At 44.3% G+C, this 22,458-nt stretch overlaps 5 protein-coding genes across 6 annotated transcripts in view; 3 read left to right on the forward strand and 2 right to left on the reverse strand.

The window, feature by feature from the left end:
• Positions 1-2,025, reverse strand: part of dck (deoxycytidine kinase) — a gene marked incomplete at both ends in the record, with an annotated part of 5,381 nt that extends 3,356 nt beyond the window's left edge. The window contains 2 exons of the mRNA XM_084460177.1: positions 1,304-1,419; positions 1,938-2,025. Coding sequence (XP_084316303.1) covers positions 1,304-1,419; positions 1,938-2,025 — 204 coding nt within the window. The remainder of the gene's footprint in view (positions 1-1,303; positions 1,420-1,937) is intronic.
• A 306-nt stretch (positions 2,026-2,331) lies between these two features.
• On the reverse strand, positions 2,332-7,313 carry mob1bb (MOB kinase activator 1Bb). 2 transcript variants are annotated; one of them, XM_084460072.1, is made up of 6 exons: positions 7,136-7,313; positions 5,697-5,863; positions 4,960-5,053; positions 4,712-4,845; positions 4,398-4,561; positions 2,332-4,008 (listed from the first exon to the last, which is right to left on the reverse strand). In XM_084460072.1, the coding sequence occupies exons 1-6, from the start codon at positions 7,147-7,149 to the stop codon at positions 3,931-3,933; spliced, it is 651 nt and encodes a 216-aa protein (XP_084316198.1). In that variant the 5' UTR covers positions 7,150-7,313; the 3' UTR covers positions 2,332-3,930. The 2 variants fall into 2 exon arrangements, with proteins under 2 accessions (XP_084316198.1, XP_084316197.1); XM_084460071.1 differs by having other exon boundaries at positions 4,398-4,845.
• Positions 7,314-7,932: 619 nt separating this feature from the next.
• Positions 7,933-10,337, forward strand: pus1 (pseudouridine synthase 1; the record flags this gene model as incomplete). The annotated part of the gene is made up of 6 exons (XM_084460178.1): positions 7,933-8,002; positions 8,670-8,908; positions 9,013-9,150; positions 9,282-9,384; positions 9,521-10,221; positions 10,305-10,337. The coding sequence occupies 6 exons, from the start codon at positions 7,933-7,935 to the stop codon at positions 10,335-10,337; spliced, it is 1,284 nt and encodes a 427-aa protein (XP_084316304.1).
• An 893-nt stretch (positions 10,338-11,230) lies between these two features.
• On the forward strand, positions 11,231-15,991 carry noc4l (nucleolar complex associated 4 homolog; the record flags this gene model as incomplete). The annotated part of the gene is made up of 14 exons (XM_084460179.1): positions 11,231-11,383; positions 11,632-11,752; positions 11,990-12,096; positions 12,209-12,466; positions 12,649-12,751; positions 12,855-12,889; positions 12,981-13,031; positions 13,395-13,506; positions 14,260-14,320; positions 14,492-14,602; positions 15,056-15,219; positions 15,331-15,413; positions 15,581-15,694; positions 15,797-15,991. The coding sequence occupies 14 exons, from the start codon at positions 11,231-11,233 to the stop codon at positions 15,914-15,916; spliced, it is 1,593 nt and encodes a 530-aa protein (XP_084316305.1). The 3' UTR covers positions 15,917-15,991.
• Positions 15,992-16,322: 331 nt separating this feature from the next.
• Positions 16,323-20,567, forward strand: vps29 (VPS29 retromer complex component). The gene is made up of 4 exons (XM_084460073.1): positions 16,323-16,392; positions 18,855-19,046; positions 19,582-19,817; positions 20,048-20,567. The coding sequence occupies exons 1-4, from the start codon at positions 16,390-16,392 to the stop codon at positions 20,163-20,165; spliced, it is 549 nt and encodes a 182-aa protein (XP_084316199.1). The 5' UTR covers positions 16,323-16,389; the 3' UTR covers positions 20,166-20,567.
• Positions 20,568-22,458: the final 1,891 nt, after the last annotated feature.

Genomic DNA, 22,458 nt, shown 5'->3' on the forward strand with positions numbered 1-22,458 from the left:
TAGTGTGGCCTGAGCGTGTGGAGGGGTGGAGGTGGGCCTGAGTGTGTGGAGGGGTGGAGGTGGAGGTGGGCCTGAGTGTGTTGAGGGGTGTAGTGTGGGCCCAATCGTGTGGAGGGGGGGACAGACTGGACACACAGGCTCGGAAGGCTGTCCTCTGACACCATGCTCAGCTGTTCAGGGTCGTACCATCTGTTCCTCTGAGGGTGTAATAACATAGTAGTGACCAGTGCAGAGCTGGACAGATGGCAGCTGCGTTCGACATGCGCACACACACACACACACACACACACACACACACACACACACACACACACACACACCATACAACTGTATGGTCATACTCATTATTTAAAGCTGCAACTTGTAACAACTGTGCTATGAGCTACCGTAGCAATGAGGGACGATTCTGCCTGCCAAGTTAAATTCAGTCTGTTTCAATCTCAGTCTTTGTGTTTGCTATGAAGCCATTTTAAAATGATATATAATATATATGTAATGCTTTGGCGTTGACCAATATATAACTATTATAATTGCTGTAGCCAAACAGAAGTCTACAAAGATACAGTTTTCACAGAGGAGCTCAATCACTTAACCCTCTTTTAGCTAAGATCTGGACAGACAATCTAGATTTTGGAATCAAACCCAACATGAAGATGCCATCACAATAATTTAGAGATGCTAATGGACCACCCTTTCATCCTGACCAGATCCTTATTAATATAATAACTTAGAGATGCTAATGCACCACCCTTTCATCCTGACCAGATCCTTATTAATATAATAACTTAGAGATGCTAATGCACCACCCTTTCATCCTGACCAGATCCTTATTAATATGACAACAGCAATGAGAACATCCAAAGTCCATCTGACGGACTCCACTGAGGCATCATCAGTTCATTCTTCCAGGGATTAATGACCAATCTAATTTCAGATCAATTTCTATCTTGCCACACCGAAGGGCCAGGGTCAATCTTGTGATAAAGCTCTAATACTAATCTCACAGAGTTGGCCGGCAGAGGCTATAAATCATCACAGATATGTGAATATGCAATCATCACAGAACGAATAGGTCTAAAACCCCTACGTTTATGTGGAAGGGAAAAAAAACGTAATTACAAACAATTTCACATCTGGTTATCAGTAATTTCACTAGGTTTCTTAGGTGAGAGGGGTTTTTGTGCACTCTGTGTGTGTGTGTGTGTGTGTGTGTGTGTGTGTAATGTGTGTGTGTGTGTGTGTGTGTGTGTGTGTCTCCATAGCTGGAGAGGATGTTAGAGATAGGGGAAAATGCATACTGTACCTCAAACTCACTCTGTTGTGTTTGCACATTGCACCACCTAGCGATGGGCTCCGGTACTACCTCCCAGTCCGGGCTCTCTTGTTCCAGGAGGCGCACAAACGTGGACTTACCCGCCGCTGCAAAGAACCAACCCGGAAAACAGACAATGGTCATGTAACAATGAGAATCGTGAATTATTTTCGTTCAATCTAAATGGTTATGTATTTTTATGGTTATAATTGTCTTTCGGTGAATACGTATCATGGATGTATTAATAAAACGATACATAGACATGGAGACGCATTATTAGTCCAGTCCAGTCGAGTCATCATGTTCTATAACTATACTATGGACACTATGGACCATATTATTATGGACTATTAAACCCGGTTCAGTTTGATTTAAGGGTAAGGTATGATAAGGGAAAGCTATAAACCTAGAGATACAACCTACATACAGTAATAACAAAAATAGCGGGAGCTATAAGCATCTGGCGTGACTAGAGCATTATAACAGCACCTAACCCAACAGTAATAACATTAACTACTTAAAGCTTCGGTATTCTTAACTAATGAGCTAATATTAACCACAAACTTGTCCTTGACCTTGACTTAATTGAGCTTGGCTGTGTTTTAGTCAACCTAACACTACTTACCAATATTGCCTTCTATTGAAATCCGTTTTATTCTTTTCTCCATGCTGGTGTTGAGTGGACTGGGACAAGCTCTCTTCGGTGTTGACATGTTTTTAATAATTTACAGATCCTCTAGTACTAGATATGATAGCAGCTCGATGGTTTCTCAGCTCTGACTGATATTTGAAACTTTCCCGCCGTGTTAACAGCTGTCAGACCTCCAGCAGACTGGCTCCTCCCACCTCCAGAAGACCCGCCCTCCCCTCACTCACAGAACATGGTCCCCATAGAGATGCTTTCAAAGATCACCTTTATTTGCCTTGTAAACAGCATTCATTCAATTCAGTAGCTTTGAAAATCCTTTCAAACATTATTTACAACCAATGCATCAGACTATATTAAAGTCATGGGAACAGAGTGGGTAGTTAGTCAGTTTGTGCAATGAACAGGTATTTTCCTAGAGAAGAGGCAGGATAAATAAATGGCTTTACCACTACAATGTTTCTCAACTCGCTACCTGGTGAACAATCACACTAAATATCTAAAGTAACAGCTAGAACTGAAAGATAACAAAGCATTTAGTTGACTTCTCAAAATATGTCGTCTACGGATGGAGAACCTTCTAAATGACATGAAGCCCTCTTTTAAAACAGGCCTAAAACCCAAGTTAGCACACCATGCTTGCAAAATGTTCTCAAAGAAACATCCGGCCCTATAGTATTTACAATGTTGATTTCTGACTCTCCATTTCATATCTTCCTGAAATGAATTTAACACTAAATAACATGTAAAACAATGCAATTCATTGTTTCTGAGCCACGGATAGCCAAGTCATCGCTATCACGTTTAGGTTCAACACCAACAAAATAGATAAATTATTAGTTCCCACTAAGATGGAAAAACGTAAAATATTCATAAGTACACAACTGTAAAAGGTGAGTGCTTTTCTTCTGCAACGCTCTACAGCAGCAGGACAGTAATTGCATAGTACAATCCATTTTCATGTTGGGTAGTTCATGCATCTGCTGTCTGAAGCTCAGCACTACACAACTCAAATGACCATTCAAAGACATAGGACATCACATACTGTTATATTCATCGGGTACTTCTGCATTGCACTGACATTCTGAGGGGAGCATGAGAAAATACTATGATCAAGTACATGAGTTTCTTGAAGAGCGCAGTCAGTGTGGGTTTAACATTCAGGCAAAAGAGAGGTCAGGAAAATGGTCAAAGTGCGTCATGGCTGGTAGGATAACGAGACTGAGGCACCCTATGGGTTACAAAGGTTTAGTAAATGTGGAGCTCATACCCTTAAAAACAACCACTGTATAATGTGTACGATCCATGAAATACAGCTTTGGCCACAACCTATTTACTTTCTACAACTGCACATTATAAAACGTTTAAATGTCTTCCCGTGTTAATTTTTTGAGTAATGCTAAAAACCCCGGCCTGAATATTTATCTATCATCGTGTACCTCTATCATGAAGTAACATTTCTACTGTACGCAGAGTGAATATGAGCCATGTTAGGCACTTGGGAATGTTAAGTTACTGGTGGATTTTAGGGACTCAAATGAGCTTGTAGTTCACCACAGCAGGTACATGTATTAGTAAGTGATATCCTAGACGAGTAGTAGGTTGGAAAAATCAACCAGTTGGTTCAAATAGTTCTACTCCTTGAACTTTCCAATATCCTTTTCTGTAACTTTTGTCATACTTCCTCTCGTAGTAGGAATATGCTCATAATAAGAGGGGTCTAAACCAAATGCAAGCAGACAACTAGTCGTTTGAGTTTGTGGGATCGGTCCAAATATCTAAAAATCCTAACCAAACATAGGTGCTGCTGTAATGTGCTGTAAATGCTAAAATACTCTTCCTCCAGCTAGTCTTCCTCAACCCTGGCCTCGTCATGAACACGTCCTCAACACGTACTGCACACAGAAGCCGGTGTGGGACGGGGGTGTGTGCTAACTGATCCTAGACCAGAGAGAGCAGGAGAACTTCCCCTCTATCTGTCCTTGGTGGTCAGCTTCTCGATCAGCTCCTGCAGAGGGACCAGCTCCTTCCTGTCAATCAAGTTAAACTCCTGAAAAAAAGACACAAATGGTAAATGGTAAATGGACTGCACTTATATAGCGCTTTTCCACCTTAGCGGCACTCAAAGCGCTTTACAATGGCCTCTCATTCATCCATTCACACACATTCACACACCAATGGCGGTAGCTGCCATGCAAGGTGCTAACCTGCTCATTGGGAGCAATTTGGGGTTAGGTGTCTTGCTCAAGGACACTTCGACATGTGGACGGTCGGAGCTGGGATTCGAACCACAAACATCGAGGTTGATCAGGCCTCTATATCCGCCTCATTTCCTTTCATTCTGCATAATACTGCAGCTTCAGCACATCAGTACAGGATGATCCACATATTACATTTTAGTAATTTATCAATAATGTGCATTTGTGTTGCTTACTTTACCTGTACAAAAAAGATGAAGTGTTTGAATGATGTGTTGAGGTGCGCCTCCTCTTGCAGCTGCATGACGGAGTCAAAGTGCTGGTGGTAGATGTGGGCGTACACCCGGAACAGACGCTTCAGGATGGTCTTGGCCACCGACATGAAGTTCCTCTTGAAGGGAACGCCTAGGGTGCAAACACATGGGATTAGACCGGTGCATGGGATTAGACTGGTGCAAACACATGGGATTAGACCGGTGCAGAAAATGTGACACAGCAATATAGAACGGTGCAGTAAAACTAAATCAGCAATGTCCTTGTTGGCACAACTCCTACCTATTTTTGACGGGAAAAGCGTTTCATCATCGAGCTGGTCTTGCACCCAGGTCATTAGATAGTCAATGTACTTGGGAGCTGAGCATTTGATTGGCTTCTTGATGTTAGTTCCATCTGCCCAATGATACTCATATCTATAACACAAGAGGTCAAAAGTATGATTAAATAGTGGAGATACGCACACATCCTACCCATCTACCAACCAGCACACATCCTACCCATCACATCACATCACTGCACACACTTACTTGGGACCAGCAGACATTACAGAGCAGCTTTCCTCCGTGCAGAAGTCTGTTATGGTGCCATAGAGCATGTTGATTTGGTTGAAAAAATCCACAGCTGGAAAAAATCAAACACTCATTACAATTCTTACCATGACCGTGCTAGATTAATCATGCAGAAAGGGGTATTTATTAAGACACACTTGGGACGTCCACATCCCGTTTCAATGCCATGCACATTCAGTACAGGCTACATTCTGATGAACGTTTGCTAAGAGCTAGGACTAACGCCAATGTCCTCTGAGTTGGACACAGACGGATGTTAGGCTCAGCAGTAAGACCTTGGGTTAGTTCCCTGTTTGCTAATCTCCCGGTAGAGCAGCAGACTGTCCAGAGTGAGCTCACTGGATGGGTGCTAGGAGAAGGAAATAAGACATCCGCTGGCAGAGTCATTTGACTTGATGTAAGAGACGGCAAACAAAGACGTGGCAGCAGAGACAAAGAGCTCTATTTAACATTCACTGATAGTTTTTCCCACAAGTACACACAGCTCCCTATAATGAGCGTTACAATCCTCTCCAACTGAGTCAACATAGCTGGAAATGAACTCTACGGTATATAGTTCTGCAACAAAATGCTAAAGGGCTGAACGAGCGGTTTGGGAAGTGGATATGTGGTTAGTGCCGGAGAAATATCAAGTCAAACCTCCGGAAAATAATAAAATATGTTCAGAAGCAATAGGAGTGTGTTTATCCCCTTACTGTTGACTGCGACCCACTCGTTCAGGTCCTCTCCCTCGGGCAGCATGACCGCCATGCGAAGGTTCCCGCTCCCCAGCGTGGCTTCGGCGTGCTTCAGCAGCTCGTACTGGTGAGAACCCTCCGGGATGTTCTTCTTGGGTTTGAACGTCTTGGACGAGCGATTGCCACTGTGGAACACGGGACAAACAGGAAGTGGTGAAACGACAAGCACGAGAACTGGGCGATTGGGTTCTGTAAGAGCCATTTTGAGATGGAGATCAGCTAGCTAAGTAGATAGAGGTCAATGCAGATATATTCACTATACCTAGATATTAGATAGCTAGATATTCAGTTTATCTAGATATTAGATAGATATATATTCAGTTTACCTAGATATCAGATAGATAGATACAGTAAACCTAGATATTAGATAGCTAGATATTCAGTTTACCTAGATATCAGATAGATACAGTATACCTAGATATTAGATAGCTAGTTATTCAGTAAACCTAGATATTAGATAGCTAGATATTCAGTTTACCTAGATATCAGATAGATAGATATTCAGTATACCTAGATATTAGATAGATATATATTCAGTTTACCTAGATATCAGATAGATAGATACAGTATACCTAGATATTAGATAGCTAGTTATTCAGTAAACCTAGATATTAGATAGCTAGATATTCAGTAAACCTAGATATCAGATAGATACAGTATACCTAGATATTAGATAGCTAGTTATTCAGTAAACCTAGATATTAGATAGCTAGATATTCAGTAAACCTAGATATTAGATAGATATATATTCAGTTTACCTAGATATACAGATAGATACAGTATACCTAGATATTAGATAGCTAGACATTCAGTAAACCTAGTTATTAGATAACTAGATATTCAGTTTACCTAGATATTAGATAGATATTCAGTTTACCTAGATATCAGATAGATAGATACAGTATACCTAGATATTAGATAGCTAGTTATTCAGTAAACCTAGATATTAGATAGCTAGATATTCAGTATACCTAGATATTAGATAGCTAGATATTCAGTTTACCTAGATATTAGATAGCTAGTTATTCAGTAAACCTAGATATTAGATAGCTAGATGTTCAGTAAACCTAGATATTAGATAGACATATCTATCTACAGCTTATAGTAGACTGAATAAAAGCCTGTCTGAAATGTTCCTCCCCTGACTCCGTCTATTTTCGGAAGCGAGATGGAACAATCAATAAAGCAGAACTGGGTTGTGTTTCATCACTGATCCAGCCTACAGCTAGATAGCTGAAACACACATAGCTAACATTAACTGAACTAATCACAACCAACTTTCACATTTGGAGCATTGTCAGCTGGTGGGTTTGTTCCTGTTCCTCCAGAGGGTAAAAGGAAATATCAAAACAGAGAAAAGAGTTAATACACACCGACACGAATCGCAACCCACTTACAATAGAAAGCTCATGTTTCCGTGGACGAGAAGAACCAGGCCTGGAAACCCTGAAGTCAAGTGGCTGTAAGGTGACAGTCCCAGGGCTGGTGGAGGAGGAATACCTGTAAATGAGAGGCCCTGCTTCTGCTTTTAATTTGTCACTCGAAATAAATGGTTATAAAAAGTTAAAATCACGGCATCCGTCGGACTGAAGAGACGGACTGGGCTGCGAACATCAGATCAGACGACGTGCGCGTCCACAGTACGTACGTACGTACGCGTGCACCCGTTGTCTTTAACCCTTTGAATACGACCACGTCTCCGGCAACATTTAAAAAAATATCTAACAAATATTTAATAATATAAAAAAAAATATCTAACAAATCTAAAAAATTCCTCCACTTCAACACTTGCTGAAAGCTGAGACATTGCGCTTTGTAGTATTATAGGGAAAATATAATTAATATTCGAGATGTTGTCACTTTATTTTCAGGGTTGAAAGGGTTGATATCTAACCTCTCGCGAGACAAATATCGAGGTCAAAGTTGATCGTAGCCATGTGTTGTGTTGTGTTGTGACTTAATGAGGCTTTTTGGACAATCTCATCCTTACAGGGCGATTTAACGACTACTTTTACTGTACAGGACGTGTATTAACCACTTTTGTGGATTATTCGTGAGTGACTGTGACGGTTTTATTCAATTCATTTAGCTAGCTAGCCAACTAACCCTGTTAGCTACTAGCTAATGTTAGCTCTCTATCTATCTCACTAATTTTGAATCCATGTCGAGATAAAAAATGAAGACTTGAGAAGAAATGTGGACAATTCGACCGTTATTGTCGAGTGCTTTAGCAAGTTCACGATTATTGAGAATCAATTGCAACGGTAAGACCTTGCAAAGAAGATGGATCCTCTCTAAGTCATGATACCTCTTTGATGTAAAGTTAACAGAATTGTGACATTAGTCAAAGTTCACATCCGGGACTTAGTGGTGCTTTGGTATCATTTGTTACAAGATTCTGTTCCATCTGTTCTGGGCCCTGTCACTAGACCTATAGCCTACTTGGTGAATGGTCATCAAACCATCATGTGACCCCAGGCTGTGAATCAAGATCAATCAATCAATCAATCAAAGCTTTATTTGTAAAGCGCATTTCATACCCAGAGGCAACACAATGCGCTTTACAGAGAACAAGGGAGGAGGGCATACGACCCACTCTCTACATATTCCAGATGTAGAGATGTATGCGGGTCCCCTGGGAACTCCGTTAGACCATGTACATCTGTACCTAGTATTAGTGAGGTCCAAGGTTTTGGTGGTGAGCTTGATGTCACCATCCGTTTTTTGATCTGTCATCTCTGAAAGGAATTGCCAGACATAATGAACGTAACGCTTGTGTGTGCTGTAATGGTAGCGTTGTACTGCCTCCACCTGAGGTGTGCTGTAATCGTAGCGTTGTACTGCCTCCACCTGAGGTTTGCATGTGGTCACTAGAGTACTGCAGTTTTTTGAGTTATCTCAGTGAAAATGTGTCCTCTCGTCTTCCATCAGGTTTCCGTAACAAGGGTGTGGGTTTGCGTCGGATGATGACCGAAGTGTCCGGAGACATGCAGACCACCAGCCCGCTGAAGCGAGTAGAGGAGGGGAGTAGGGACTCGGGGGAGAACGGGCACATCACCAAGAGGCTGAAAACCCACCATGAGGACGACAACGCCGAGGAGAGAAAGTACCCCAAAAGGAAAGTGGTTCTGCTCTTGGCTTATTCAGGCAAAGGATACTATGGTATGCAGGTTGGTATTTCACTTTATTTCAAAGGGGTCTTAGGGGTGTTGGCACACTTTAGATGATTCCAGCTGTCACTGTGATCTCATCTTTCTCTGTATGTATGTTTCAGAGAAACGCTGGATCTTCCCAGTTCAAAACCATTGAGGATGAGTTGATCACGGCGCTGATTAAGTCTGGGTGTATCCCAGAGAACCATGGTGATGAAATGAAGAAAATGTCTTTCCAAAGATGTGCAAGAACAGACAAGGTATGGACATTAGTAGTCAATGAGTGTGTGAAGTGAGACTGAATGATTATTATCATTATCGTTATTGATCTGAATGACTATACACAGGTCGAGACATGCCGTGCGAAACCTATAACTATTTTAATTGTTAGGGTGTTTCTGCTGCTGGTCAAGTGGTATCGCTCAAACTGTGGCTGATTGAAGACGTAATGGACAAGATCAACTCCCATCTTCCACCACAGATCAAAGTGTTAGGTGAGACTTAATCGTCAAATGCTTTGTGGTCGGGATGGGTTACTGTCAAGGCTTGTGTCAATGATTTGATATTCATTATCTGGTTTCAGTTGATGACACGTGATTTCCTGAGTATTTTTTGCATTTTTCACCATAGGCCTCAAGAGAGTGACCGGCGGCTTCAATTCCAAAAACAACTGTGACGCCCGCACGTACTCCTACATGCTTCCAACGGTGGCCTTCGCCCCCAAGGACGACAACCCAGAGGATTCCAGCACCTTCCGCTTGGGGCCAGAGACACTGGAGCAAGTGAACCGTCTGTTCTCCCGTTACAAGGGCACCCATAACTTTCACAACTTCACCTCTCAGAAGGGCGCGCGGGATCCCAGCGCCCGGCGCTACATCACAGAGATGTTGTGCGGCGAGCCGTTTGTGCGCGGCGGCGCGGAGTTCGCCGTCATCACCGTGAGAGGCCAGAGCTTCATGATGCACCAGATCAGGAAGATGATCGGCCTGGTGATCGCAGTGGTCAAGGGCTACAGCGGAGACGAGGTGCTGGAGCGGAGCTGGGGGGAGGAGAAGGTGGACGTCCCCAAGGCCCCTGGGCTGGGACTGGTGCTAGAGAGGGTGCACTTTGACCGGTACAACAAGCGCTTTGGAGGGGACGGCCTTCACCAGCGCCTGGAGTGGACCCAAGAGGAGGACTCCATCATGACGTTCAAGGAGGACCACATCTACCCCAGCATCGTCCAGACGGAGTGTGAGGAGGGCTCGATGGTCAGCTGGATGGCCACGCTGCCCTGCCACGACTTCCAGGCCACCGCCTCGGGGACACAGGACAAGTCGGACAAGAAGCAGGCGAGGGGACAGGAATGCAGATCAGAGTCAATTATGGTGTTTATTGATATTGATGAATACTCAAACATTTTTCTCTCTTCCAGGACGATGAAGATGAAGGTAATGGATCAGACTAAGTCAGCTGCAAGAGGAACCAGGGATACAATTTACTTTGCTGTTTATCTCTCACTCTCTCTCTCTCTCTCTCTCTCTCTCTCTCTCTCTCTCTTTCTCTCGAATTAGCTTTCTGTTAGCCATTGAGGACATGTTATTCACAATGCCAATGATTTGTTCAATAATGGTATAAATAAAAATGTTCTTATAAACCAATGAGTGCAAATTCCCTCTAGTAATTAATCTATATCGCAGATACATTTCACATTTTATGTGATTTTATTTCTGAGATGGGTGAATGTCCCTCAGAGCAAGTCCAGGTGAGGTATAGGCAGGCAGATGGGTAGGTGAGTATAGTACTTTATTGATACCAGAGGGGAAGTTATGGAATAATACTTTTGTATGGTTACAAATGAAGACAAGACACACACAGGTTTTGGTTAGCTTGTATCAGAAGAATACAGAAAGCCCATGGGACGATCTTAGTATTTATGGTTGAGATCTGCAGCACGCAGTAACGTAGTTGGCGTATCTTACGTAGTGTGTAAGCGAAAGAACTTTCATGAGTCCGGCGTTGAGACTGCATCTTAATATGCTAATAGTAATATGGCTGTGCACGGAGGGGGAGGGGGTAGGAATCTGCAGGAAGGCTCTATTTACTTTCTTGGGTGACACACGGTTGTGGGGCAGACTGTAGTCTGTAAGCACTAGGATGATGACATGATGATGCACACTCTTGTCCAGTAGGTGGCGGTATGCACCTTTAAGCTGTTTAGGATCCGCCATAAACCCAAGGAAGAAGAAGAAGAAGAATATGGCTGTGGCCGCTAGGTGGCGGAATAAAAAAGTGCGTTTTTAAATACCGAGCCAGTACCATGGATGTATTCACGTCACACGTACGGTGGCTGTAGTCAACATGGCGACGTCCATGAAGCGCAACGTGAATGTGGACAACTCTCCAGATAATCCCTCCAAACAAGCAAAAACAGATTTAAACCCCAAGATAGAGTTGATCCTTCAGAGCAGAAAACATGCCAATGACGTGTTCGATATCCTTGAATGTCTTCAGGTATGGTATTTAACTTCAAATGCTTTTAATTTGTCCTGCCTTTTGTTTTAAATGTCTATAATGTCTTGCTTTTTGTTTTAATGCTTTTAATGTCTCATGTAAAGCACCTTGAATTGCCCTGTGGCTGAAATGTGCTATAAATAAACTTGCCTTGCCTTCATCTAAATGCACCTAGCTCACAAAGTTGCCTGTGCTTTAATTGCTATGTTGACAGTATTAAAATGAACTTATCTTTAATACTTTATCAGTCAGACAAAGAGAAGGTGGTTTTCTGTGCTGTCAACGCCAGCTGCAAACTTTTCTGCACATTACTGGAGAGAGGTGACCTGTACGTGGGAGACCTGCCCAATGAAGAGACCATGTTGAGTGGTAAGTATTCAAACTACATAGTGCCATTCTTTAATCAATCAATCAATCAATCAATCAAAGCTTTATTTTTGGGCATTTCATACCCAGAGGCAACACAATGCGCTTTACAGAGAACAAGGGAGGAGGACATACGACCCACTCTCTACATATTTACTTAAATGGGGGGATGAATGCTACTAGTCATAAATCCATGGATGATTCAGGTGCCACACGCCTCTTGGCTCTTCTGTCTACCAGGTGACCACAGCGCAGAGGAGAAGTACAGCATGTTTATGCGCCATCGCTACAACAGCTGTGTGGAGATGTACCTGGAGCACCTCAACCACGAGTCATATCAGATCAAGGTGAGTTACTATTCTCTCGTCTACCAGGACATGCTCTATCTACAATGTTTGGAAATATACAGGAGTGGAATAATGTTCTAGTTGACCGTGTGTTTATCGGTGTGCCGTACAGGAGAGCGCCCTGTGCGCGCTGATGAAGCTGGCGGCGGCGCTGGGGAAGTTCCCCCTCCAGGACTTGGACTGGAGCGAGCACTACAGCTTCCCCAGAGAGATGGTCCAGGGGGTGGTGGAGGGGCTGCTGTCGCAGACGGAGGACACGGCGCCGCTCGTATCCAGGTTCCAGGAGTTCCTAGAGATGGAGGACGTGCGCTACTACGTCATGAGCTCGGTGCGCGAGAATGTGGGCAAGGTTATGGACAAAAACAAAGGGGTGAGTACTCATCCGCCAGTTGGATGATCAAAGCAATAGTGTACTACATCTAAATGGAGGTTATTGAGGTGTCTATTTAGTAGTAAAAACCCTTAAACGGGCTGCTCTGTTAAACAGCGAACCGAATGACCTGTGCTCTTCCCCTCTGTTGTGTGACTGACCCTCCTGTATGGTCTCTACAGGAAGTTATGTCCATCTACCAAAACAACGTGTTCACGCTGCTGTCCAGCGTCACCATGCCCAACCAGGAAGCTGAGCTGGTCAATTTCCTGGTCAAACAAGAAGGTTAGTCGCTACGTTCTATACTCATACTTTGACATTGAAAACACTTGTATTAACATTGTATTGTGATTCACAATTGTTGTTGTTTTTTGGTTCAATTCCACAGCTAAACATGAGAGCTGGAAAGCAGCTAGACTGAAGGTTAGCAGAGCCTCTCAACCTCACCCTGTGTGTTTCTCTCTCAATTTGCTTTGACGTGAGATTTAATGACGTGAGTTCTCCTCCCCTTCAGGAACACAAGCGTGCTTTTGAGCGGATGTGGTTTGGATTTTTGAAGTATAAGGTAAGACGAGATGAACTAGTACTCTAACACGCCCTTCAGAGCAGCGTATCGTTTCAGACTTCATTCGTTTTCAATCAGCTATTCCTATTCCTACCCATTATAACTAGATTAGTAAGGGGGTAGGAGGTAGGAGGTAGGGGGTAGGAGGTAGGGGGTAGGGGTTAGGGGGTAGGGGTTAGGGGGTAGGGGTAGGGGTAGGGGTAGGGTTAGGGGGTAGGAGTTAGGGGGTAGGGGTTAGGGGTTAAGGTTATTTAGGGGTTAGGGTTTTACTGGTACATGATGACTAACATTAACTAACATAATAGTTATAATCTAACTATTATGTTAGATGGCTCAGACTTGACCTCTCATCTTGACCTCTAGTTGCCAGGCAGCATGTACAAGAAGGTTCTGGTGATTCTCCATGATTCCATCCTGCCTCACATGAGTCAGCCCACTCTGATGATCGACTTCCTCACAGCTGCCTATGATGTTGGTGAGTTGGGTTTTCACAAGGATCTTTGAGATGCTGTTAAAAGACCGGTGTGAAATGTAGCATTATAAGCCATGTTATAGGTTATTTATGATCATATACAACGGCCCATATCAAAGTTTCGTCAAACGGTGCACTCCCGAGATATAGCCTGTCGCCGCTAACACACTCAATGGGCTCTTTTTCTTCTATGGTAGCCTCCAAATTTAGTCAAGACCTCCCAAAGTTCACGCGGAAGTTTACAAACGTATGTACTGCGAGTGAAAATAGTTCTACACTAAATGATGAATAAAACCCAATTTGAAGCATAATTTGTGCCTATTCTTTTTAAATCAAAACATCAACGGACACCAGTGACCTTTCCTTTAACTGACAACCTGAGGGAAGGACATTAGTGTATATTAGTCATTTAGCAGACAACTTAAAATAAGTGTATTGAACGTAAGTAGTCAAGTGTACTACTACTCACCAGAACGCATAAGTGCATTTCTTTCTAAACGAGCATCTAAGAGCTAGCTAACCTAGCGTTGAAGTAAAAGTGCAAGAACAGCTAAGTACAAATACAAGAAGTGCTAGGCTATCGACTGCCTTGAGCTCGTCACTGCGCTAACGAGGAGAAGAATTGTCATGTTTTAAATGTTCTTCCTCTGTGGTTTCTCCAGGAGGGACGATCAGTCTTTTAAATGTTCTTCCTCTGTGGTTTCTCCGGGAGGGGCGATCAGTCTTTTAAATGTTCTTCTTCTGTGGTTTCTGCAGGAGGGGCGATCAGTCTGCTGGCGCTCAACGGCTTGTTTGTCCTCATCCATCAGCACAACCTGTGAGTCACACGTAATGAGTCAGACAGAACCCAAATATCTATTATGGACATATATATTATATTTTCTTGTGGATTAGAAACATGAGGGTCACCCGGTATGATTTGAGTTGAGGTGTGGTCAGGGTCCAAGCTGTGAGCTCTTCTTCCTGTGTTGTCTCTATGTGTCTACAGAGATTATCCTGATTTCTATAAGAAGCTGTATAATCTGCTGGAGCCCTCGGTCTTCCACGCCAAGTACAGAGCGAGGTTCTTCCACCTAACCAACCTCTTCCTCTCCTCCACGTAAGATACCACCTCCTCTCTCTTCATGGTCAATGGTAAATGGACTGCACTTATATAGCGCTTTTATCCAAAGCGCTTTACAATGAAGGCCTCTCATTCACCCGTTCACACACACATTCACACACCAATGGAGGCAGCTGCCATGCAAGGTACTAGTCTGCTCATTGGGAGCAGTTTGGGGTTCAGTGTCTTGCCTAAGGACACTTTGACATGTCATCAGGAGGAACCAGGATTCAAATCGCCGTCAAAAGGGATTGGACAATATTCTGACTCCTGAAGTAGACAATATTTTCAAGGCAAATGACCTTTCTCTCTCTTTCTCTCCCTTTGTCTCTCTCTTTCTCTCTCTTTCTCTCCCTTTCTCTCTCTCTCTCTCTCTTTCTCTCCCTTTCTCTCTCTCTTTCTCTCTCTTTCTCTCTCTCTGTCTCTCTCTTTCTCTCTCTTCCTCGCTAGTCACCTGCCTGTGTACTTGGTGGCTGCGTTTGCCAAGCGCTTGTCCCGTCTGGCCCTCACGGCGCCCCCTACTGCTCTGCTCATGGTACTGCCCTTCATCTGCAACCTCATCCGTCGCCACCCCGCCTGCAGAGTCCTCATCCACCGGCCCAGCGCCTCGGACAGTGGGTGCTCCCGTCCTTCCCCTGCAAGATCATTGTTTGTATCTTGACTTTACATATGAACTTGACCTTGCTAAGTGATGGTGTGTGTGTGCGTGTGTGTGTGCGTGACAGAGCCCTGTGATGACCCATTCCTGATGGAGGAGGAGGACCCGGCCCAGTGCCACGCCCTGGACAGCAGCCTGTGGGAGCTTCAGGTGAGTAGGACAGGCCGTCTGGAGACCAGCCTGATGGGACTCATCATGTACCAGTAAAACCCTAACCCCTAAATAACCCTACCCCCTACCTTCTACCTCCTCCTAACCCCTACCCCTTAACCCCTAACCCCTACCCCCATCTGCCTCTGCTCTCCTCCTCTGTGCAGACTCTGCAGAAGCATTACCACCCTGACGTGGCCCACGCTGCCATGGCCGTCAACAAGCCCCTGTCTGAGCAGGAGCAGGACATCAGCGAGCTGCTGGAGCTGACTACCTTTGAGGTGTGGGGGCGACCGGCCTGACACTACGTCCTCTCCAGGAAGGGCTCTCATCTCGCTGTGCTCGTACGTAGCGTGTTACTCATTGTGTTTTCTTGTCCCAAGCTGATGGAGAGAGACCTCAAGCGGAAGCAGAGCAAGGCGGTAGCGCTGGAGTTTGACCCCGCCACCGAGCTGCTGCAGGGCGGTGGGGGCGTCCTGGGACTGCATTTCTCTCTGGAGTAGCGGCCACGGGAGGCACACATGGTTCAGCCATCTTCACTCACTGCTTGTTCCTTTATTCATGCCCCCCCACCTCTTTTCATACTTTTTTTAGTTTGTACAATAAACAGATCTAGAAATTGAATGTTCAATGTTTAAGATGTTCTTATTTTCAGTTGTCAGTAGTGGGCTGGGTGTGTAGGAAATAAATTGACTTTTGTTGTTGAATTGCATTTTGTTTATTGACAATAAAATGTATTGACTATAACCTGAGAGGGCTAGGTATATGAACCTCATGTTATAAGACAGGGAGATGGACTTCGCATAGATGTTTTTATATGTTGCAGCTAAAAAGCAAAACGTCCATGACGTGGATGTCCTATATCGGAGTCCGTAGGATTACTCTGCGTTCATTGGTTGAGGGTTTGACGTCTGTTACGCACCTTACGTACGCACTCGCTTCCTGAACTTGCGTAGCAGATTCAGCAAAATAGAAGATGGTAAGTCACATTATTCTCTATTTTCGCCTGATCGAGGCTTTGTTTGGTGAAATTCACGGAGTTGCTTGTTAGCTGTAGTGTTAACGGGGAACCTACAGTTAGATCATGTGTATTTTAGGTCGTAATAAAGCTGTTTTAACGTCAGATAGTCCGGTACGATCACATGACAGCTGGAAAAGTGATCGGAAAACAGCAACAAACTGGAGCACTTCTCATTTTCATCACATTTTCCTCTTGCACGGTGTTTAACTTTCATTTTGGCATCTTATACCCATCTAATATGTTTGTTTTTAGGTGCAGACAGTATTATGTACCTAGATCTATCTGTCTTTAAGACTTTAGTAGCCAACCAACGAGACACGCTTCCTCAAGAATGCAGTAGATTGAGGCTGGTTGAATGTTAGGGGTATTTGATTGCAAACATATCTAACTAATTATCTAACTAATTAGATATCTACATATCTAACTAATTATCTAACTAATTAGATATCTACATATCTACATATCTAACTAATTAGATATCTACATATCTACATATCTAACTAATTAGATATCGACATATCTACATATATAACTAATTAGATACCTACATATCTACATATCTAACTAATTATCGAACTAATTAGATATCTACATATCTAACTAATTTGCTGATGTTTACAGACACCGGCTGGAAGTGACAATGTTTCTATTAAAGAAAAAGCACAACACATTATTCAGATCTTTGTCAAAACGTACAGTGTACTGTTGCTGCTGGATCATTGATGTGCTCAATTACCTATCTTACATACAATTTACAAATTACACAAGTTTGCTAGCAATCATATACAGTGAGAATGTGTCACTATTTGCTGCTTTATGGGTACTATTTAGTTCCTGGGTACCATTTAGTTCCTGTATCCATCTAGGCATTACTTTTGGGTGTGACTTGGAAGAAGCTTAACCATCAGCTACACTTATAATTGCATGTTTGGATATTGAGGTTCATCATACCTCTAAAGTTAGTTTATTTAACTTACCGATCTGAAAAGAGCTTTACGTGGTCTTTACACTCTCACGCTGTCATATTGATCACTAACCAGCGATCACTAACCAGCAACCACTAACACATCAATCACCATTGTCACTTAACTTTTCTCATTTGTTTGGAATGATTAATTACTTAATCCATACACTTTTAATTTCTAATTTCAGTTTCCCCTTCTTGTCCCACCTCTTTTTCTCTTTTTGTTTTCCCCCCCAATCTTTGATCATGCCTCGATCTCTCCTCACATAACCTCCCCATCACTCCCCTCCCACTCTCCCCCGTCTCCAATCAAACCCTGCGTTGTAAACAGGCTGGTCACCGGGTAAGTGCCCCCGCGTTGCTCTGTGTGTCGAACCCTGTCTTCTACTGGCTCTTGTCCTCTGCGGAGGCCTGTCTTGCACACTAACAATGGAGTATGACCGTGGCGGGGCGTGGCGGGGGTGGGGGGGTGGCGACCGTGGTGGGGGGGGGGTGGGGGTATGGCCGTGGTGGGGTGGGGGTGGCGGTAGGGGTATGGCCGTGGTGGGGTGGGGTGGGGGTATGGCCGTGGTGGGGTGGGGGTGGCGGTAGGGGTATGGCCGTGGTGGGGTGGGGTGGGGGTATGGCCGTGGTGGGGTGGGGGTATGGCCGTGGGGGGGGTATGGCCATGTTGGGGTGTGGCAGCGGTGGGGTAGGCCGTTGTAGAACCACAACATTATCAGGGCTGCAGTATCAGCAAGTGCACTGTGTTGTGCTAAGCAGGGTTCTCATAATGCAACAATATAGCTTCAGTGTCTTTACTGGTCTTGACAAATAGGGCCGACACTATAGCCCAACACTATAGCCCAACACTATAGCCCAACACTATAGCCTCACCATGTGGGCTGTCAAACCTAACACACAAACCTGAGACGTTTTCACTCAAACATTCACGTATGATCGGCAACTTTTTTGATGTTGAAGTGTTTGACCGTTTGTGATTTGTGGACACTGACAACCTGCTGCTGTGATAAAGAATCACAGCTCTGGCGTCCAGCTCCATCTATTGAGTGTCCTAGCCCATCACATCAGTGTGAAAAGACAAAGCAAGAAAACAGATATCTTGTTGTACTTTGCTCTCCACCTCAAGTTCGGTGGGCGCTCAATCTGCGGAGGCACTTGGAGTCTCACTCACTTAGGCCCTAATTCAATATAGGCGAAGGCTATTTCTGCACAGGCTTCTAGATGTAATTGTGGGATTGAAGCAGCTGTTTGACGAGCCTTATTCTTGTTCAGCTGCATAATAAAGAGTTTGTTGACGCTGAAGTCGCCTGCTTGTCTCCCGGGAAGCTGATTTCAGGTGGTGAAATGGAATTACCTCCAATCATGGCTGCCTACGTGCTGCTCTCTTTAATAGAGAGGTTACTTTCTCTCCGGCCTTATGGACACGTAACCGACTTCTCCTGTGTGTTGCAAGTTGGTCCTGGTGTTAGGTGACCTGCACATCCCTCACCGGTGCAACACCCTGCCTGCCAAGTTCAAGAAGCTCCTGGTTCCGGGGAAGATCCAACACATCCTCTGCACCGGAAACCTCTGCACCAAGGAGAGCTACGACTACCTGAAAACCCTGGCGGGAGACGTCCACATCGTCAGGGGAGACTTTGACGAGGTCTGTACGCCCACGCAGCCAAGCACCCATCTACAGCACACGACCTCTGACCTACACGACCTCCCCTCTGACCTACACGACCTCCCCTCTGACCTACACGACCTCCCCTCTGACCTACACGACCTCCCCTCTGACCTACACGACTTCTGTTGGACTCGACGACGCCACAGTCTTAGAAAAACTTAAAACTATTGCTTTATAAATGTTCTTAGCCGGTAGACAAACATACTCCAGGAGCTTGCTCGATCGCCTTGTTGAGAGGGGTCAGGGAAGAATCTTTTACAGCTCACTTATCTGGCCCCCGGGTGATTACTGTTTTTTTGCTTCCCTCTGGAATATGTAGAGAGTGGGTCGTATGCCCACCTCCCTTGTTCTCTGTAAAGCGCATTGTGTTGCTTCTGGGTATGAAATGGGCTATACAAATAAAGCTTTGATTGATTGATTGATTGATTGACCCTTACAGCATCATGTAGATATAGTCCCTTTAAACAGAGATGATATGAGAGCGGCGTGTCTGTTTGCTCCGCCTCCACAGAACCTGAACTACCCGGAGCAGAAGGTGGTGACCGTGGGCCAGTTCAAGATCGGCCTGATCCACGGACACCAGGTCATTCCCTGGGGGGACATGGCCAGCCTAGCGCTGCTGCAGAGGCAGCTGGACGTCGACATCCTCATCTCCGGACACACGCACAAGTTTGAGGCCTTCGAGAACGAGAACAAGTTCTACATCAACCCCGGCTCGGCCACCGGCGCCTACAACGCACTGGAAAGGTAAAAGACAGGATGGGAGTGACAACATTTTGAATATTAATTGGATTTTCCCTATAATACTAGAAAGCGCAGTTTCTCAGCTTTCAGCAAGTGTTGGAGTGAGGAATTTTTTAGATTTGTTAGATATTTTTTTAATATTATTAAATATTTGTTAGATATTTTTAAAATGTTGCCGGTGACGTGGTCGTATCGAAAGGGTTAATGGCCATTCCTCTCATGTTTCCTTCCAGCAACATCATCCCATCCTTCGTATTGATGGACATACAAGCGTCCACAGTGGTCACATACGTCTACCAGCTGATTGGAGATGACGTCAAAGTGGAGAGAATCGAGTACAAGAAGTCCTAAAGCCAGTGAAGAAAGGGGGGTGGGAGGAGGACGGGGAGGGGGTTATTCAGAATGTGTATTGTTTCATTCCATTCCACCTGCAGCTCCAACCATGTCACCGCAGTGCTAATGCTGTACCATAACTGTCTGCTAACGTAACTCTAAAGATGTGTATGATATTGTCTATATGTCATCAGCATTTGCTTGTGTTTGACCAACCACCTGGTGTCTAGAGAATGCAATAATGTCACATGTATTTGCATAATGTCATTGAAGAAATGTTTGGTGCCACTTTTTATTTTATTTTACTCCACCATGTAGCCTAAGATTTCATATTAGTACAGTGTATCTCCAGGACTTTATTTTCCTGTAGTTTAGACTTTATTTCACTCATTTTCCTCCAATAAAAATATATCACTCTCAGATACTTATTCTGTCTCCAGTCCACTGTCTCCTGTTGAGTAACATGGGGGCATCCAAAGAAACGGCCCTCTGGTTAGGAAAGATACCCTGGTCTGCGTTCCGAATCACATACTACCCTACTATATAGTACGCCAAAACAGGATGTAGTATGTCCCAATACATAGTATGCCACATGCAGTATGGCAAAAATACCAGGATGTCCTACTACATCCGGTCGTATGTTGCAGTATGCAAGCCAGCAGGCTTTTCTGGCTATTCTGACCCACAATCCTGTGCGCAGCGGAAATGTGCGTCAAATGTGCGAGTTGTGACAGCTGTAGACGAATGTCGCGTTATGGACAGCGACGGATGTGGGAAAATTTCAAGGCTCAATGTTATGACAAGGTAGTATGTCCCAATTGGATGCCTACTGCTTGCAAAGTATGTACTTTCTAAGGGCAGCGGTAGTAGGTACTGGTAGTAAGTACGCGATTCGGAACGCAGCCCTGGTCTCCCCTGGATAGAAGAGGTGAAAGGAAGACAGTAGCATGAATGCTTAATTCAGACCCTAGCCCATGGGGTCAGAGGTCAAAGGTCAGGTAACTGGATGGGGGTTGTCGTCCTGGATCTTCCTCCCCAGTCCTCCATGGACAGTGAGCTCATGCTTTCGCTCAGAGAGTCGTCCTTCTCCTGGTCGTAGTCGGAGTCATCTGGCCCGAGGTCAAAGTCAAGGTCATCCTCCCTCGGCTTGGATTCTGGAACTAAACCACAAAGTAAAGTTTGGCATAAACAAAGAAGCAAAGATAGTAATTATGGAATATTGCAAGTGTTAATATCGGCAAAGACTACTCAAACTTACTTCTAGGCCGAGATCTCTTCAAAGTGATCACTCTTGCGCGCTTCTTGTATTTTGATGTTAACTTATCAGATGATGTCCTGAGGTGTTAGACACAATTATTATGATTCGGATCCAATTCATATCATGTAGCTTTTTACGTGTTGATTTTTTATAAGTTAAAACCTTCTACCTCAAATATTGTTTGTGGATTTTTGGTAGAGTGGTGTTCCCAGAAGGCTCTGTGCTTTTGCGTCCACGGTTCCTGGATCTGTTGGAAGCTTCTGGAAGAGAGTGTTTACTCTCATAATTTTCATAGGCCGATGATCCAATCTCCAGGTTCACCATGTGGATGTCCCTCACAGGATCTTGGGCTAAAGACATAAGCAACACTTTTATAACTCTCAGTCTTGTTATTGTCTAAGACAGGCCTAGTCAATTCCTTTGATGGTAGAAAGATACTATCAGAACAACTGTGGAAATGTAGGGCCTAGTTAACTTGGTTACCAGGCACTTCACACAGGAAGAAGTGGAGCTTCTCCTTCAGAGAAATGTAGTTATTTATAGTAAAGTAACTTTGTAAAAGTAGTTAATCAAAACAAAATGAAATAAAAAGTCATATCTAAAGCTGAAATCCAACATTATACATGACTGCTAGAACAGATCAGGCTGCTTACATCTGCGATGTTAAGAGGCTAATTGGAAACCAGTCCAGAAAATAGCTGATACTGAAATTATTGGGGATATTTGATGTTTAAAGGCAGGTTCAATTCACATTTCTCACCTGTCCTGATGTCCCTGGAGCTGCCCTGCTGTCTCACCTGTCCTGATGTCCATATAGCTGCCCTGCTGTCTCACCTGTCCTGCTGTCTCACCTGTCCTGATGTCTCTGGAGCTGCCCTACTGTCTCACCTGTCCTGATGTCTCTGGAGCTGCCCTACTGTCTCACCTGTCCTGATGTCTCTGGAGCTGCCCTACTGTCTCACCTGTCCTGATGTCTCTGGAGCTGTCCTGCTGTCTCACCTGTCCTGCTGTCTCACCTGTCCTGCTGTCTCACCTGTCCTGATGTCCCTGGAG

Source organism: Borostomias antarcticus (assembly GCF_949987555.1).
Source record: "Borostomias antarcticus genome assembly, chromosome: 30".
In the NCBI taxonomy this organism is placed as follows: domain Eukaryota; kingdom Metazoa; phylum Chordata; class Actinopteri; order Stomiiformes; family Stomiidae; genus Borostomias; species Borostomias antarcticus.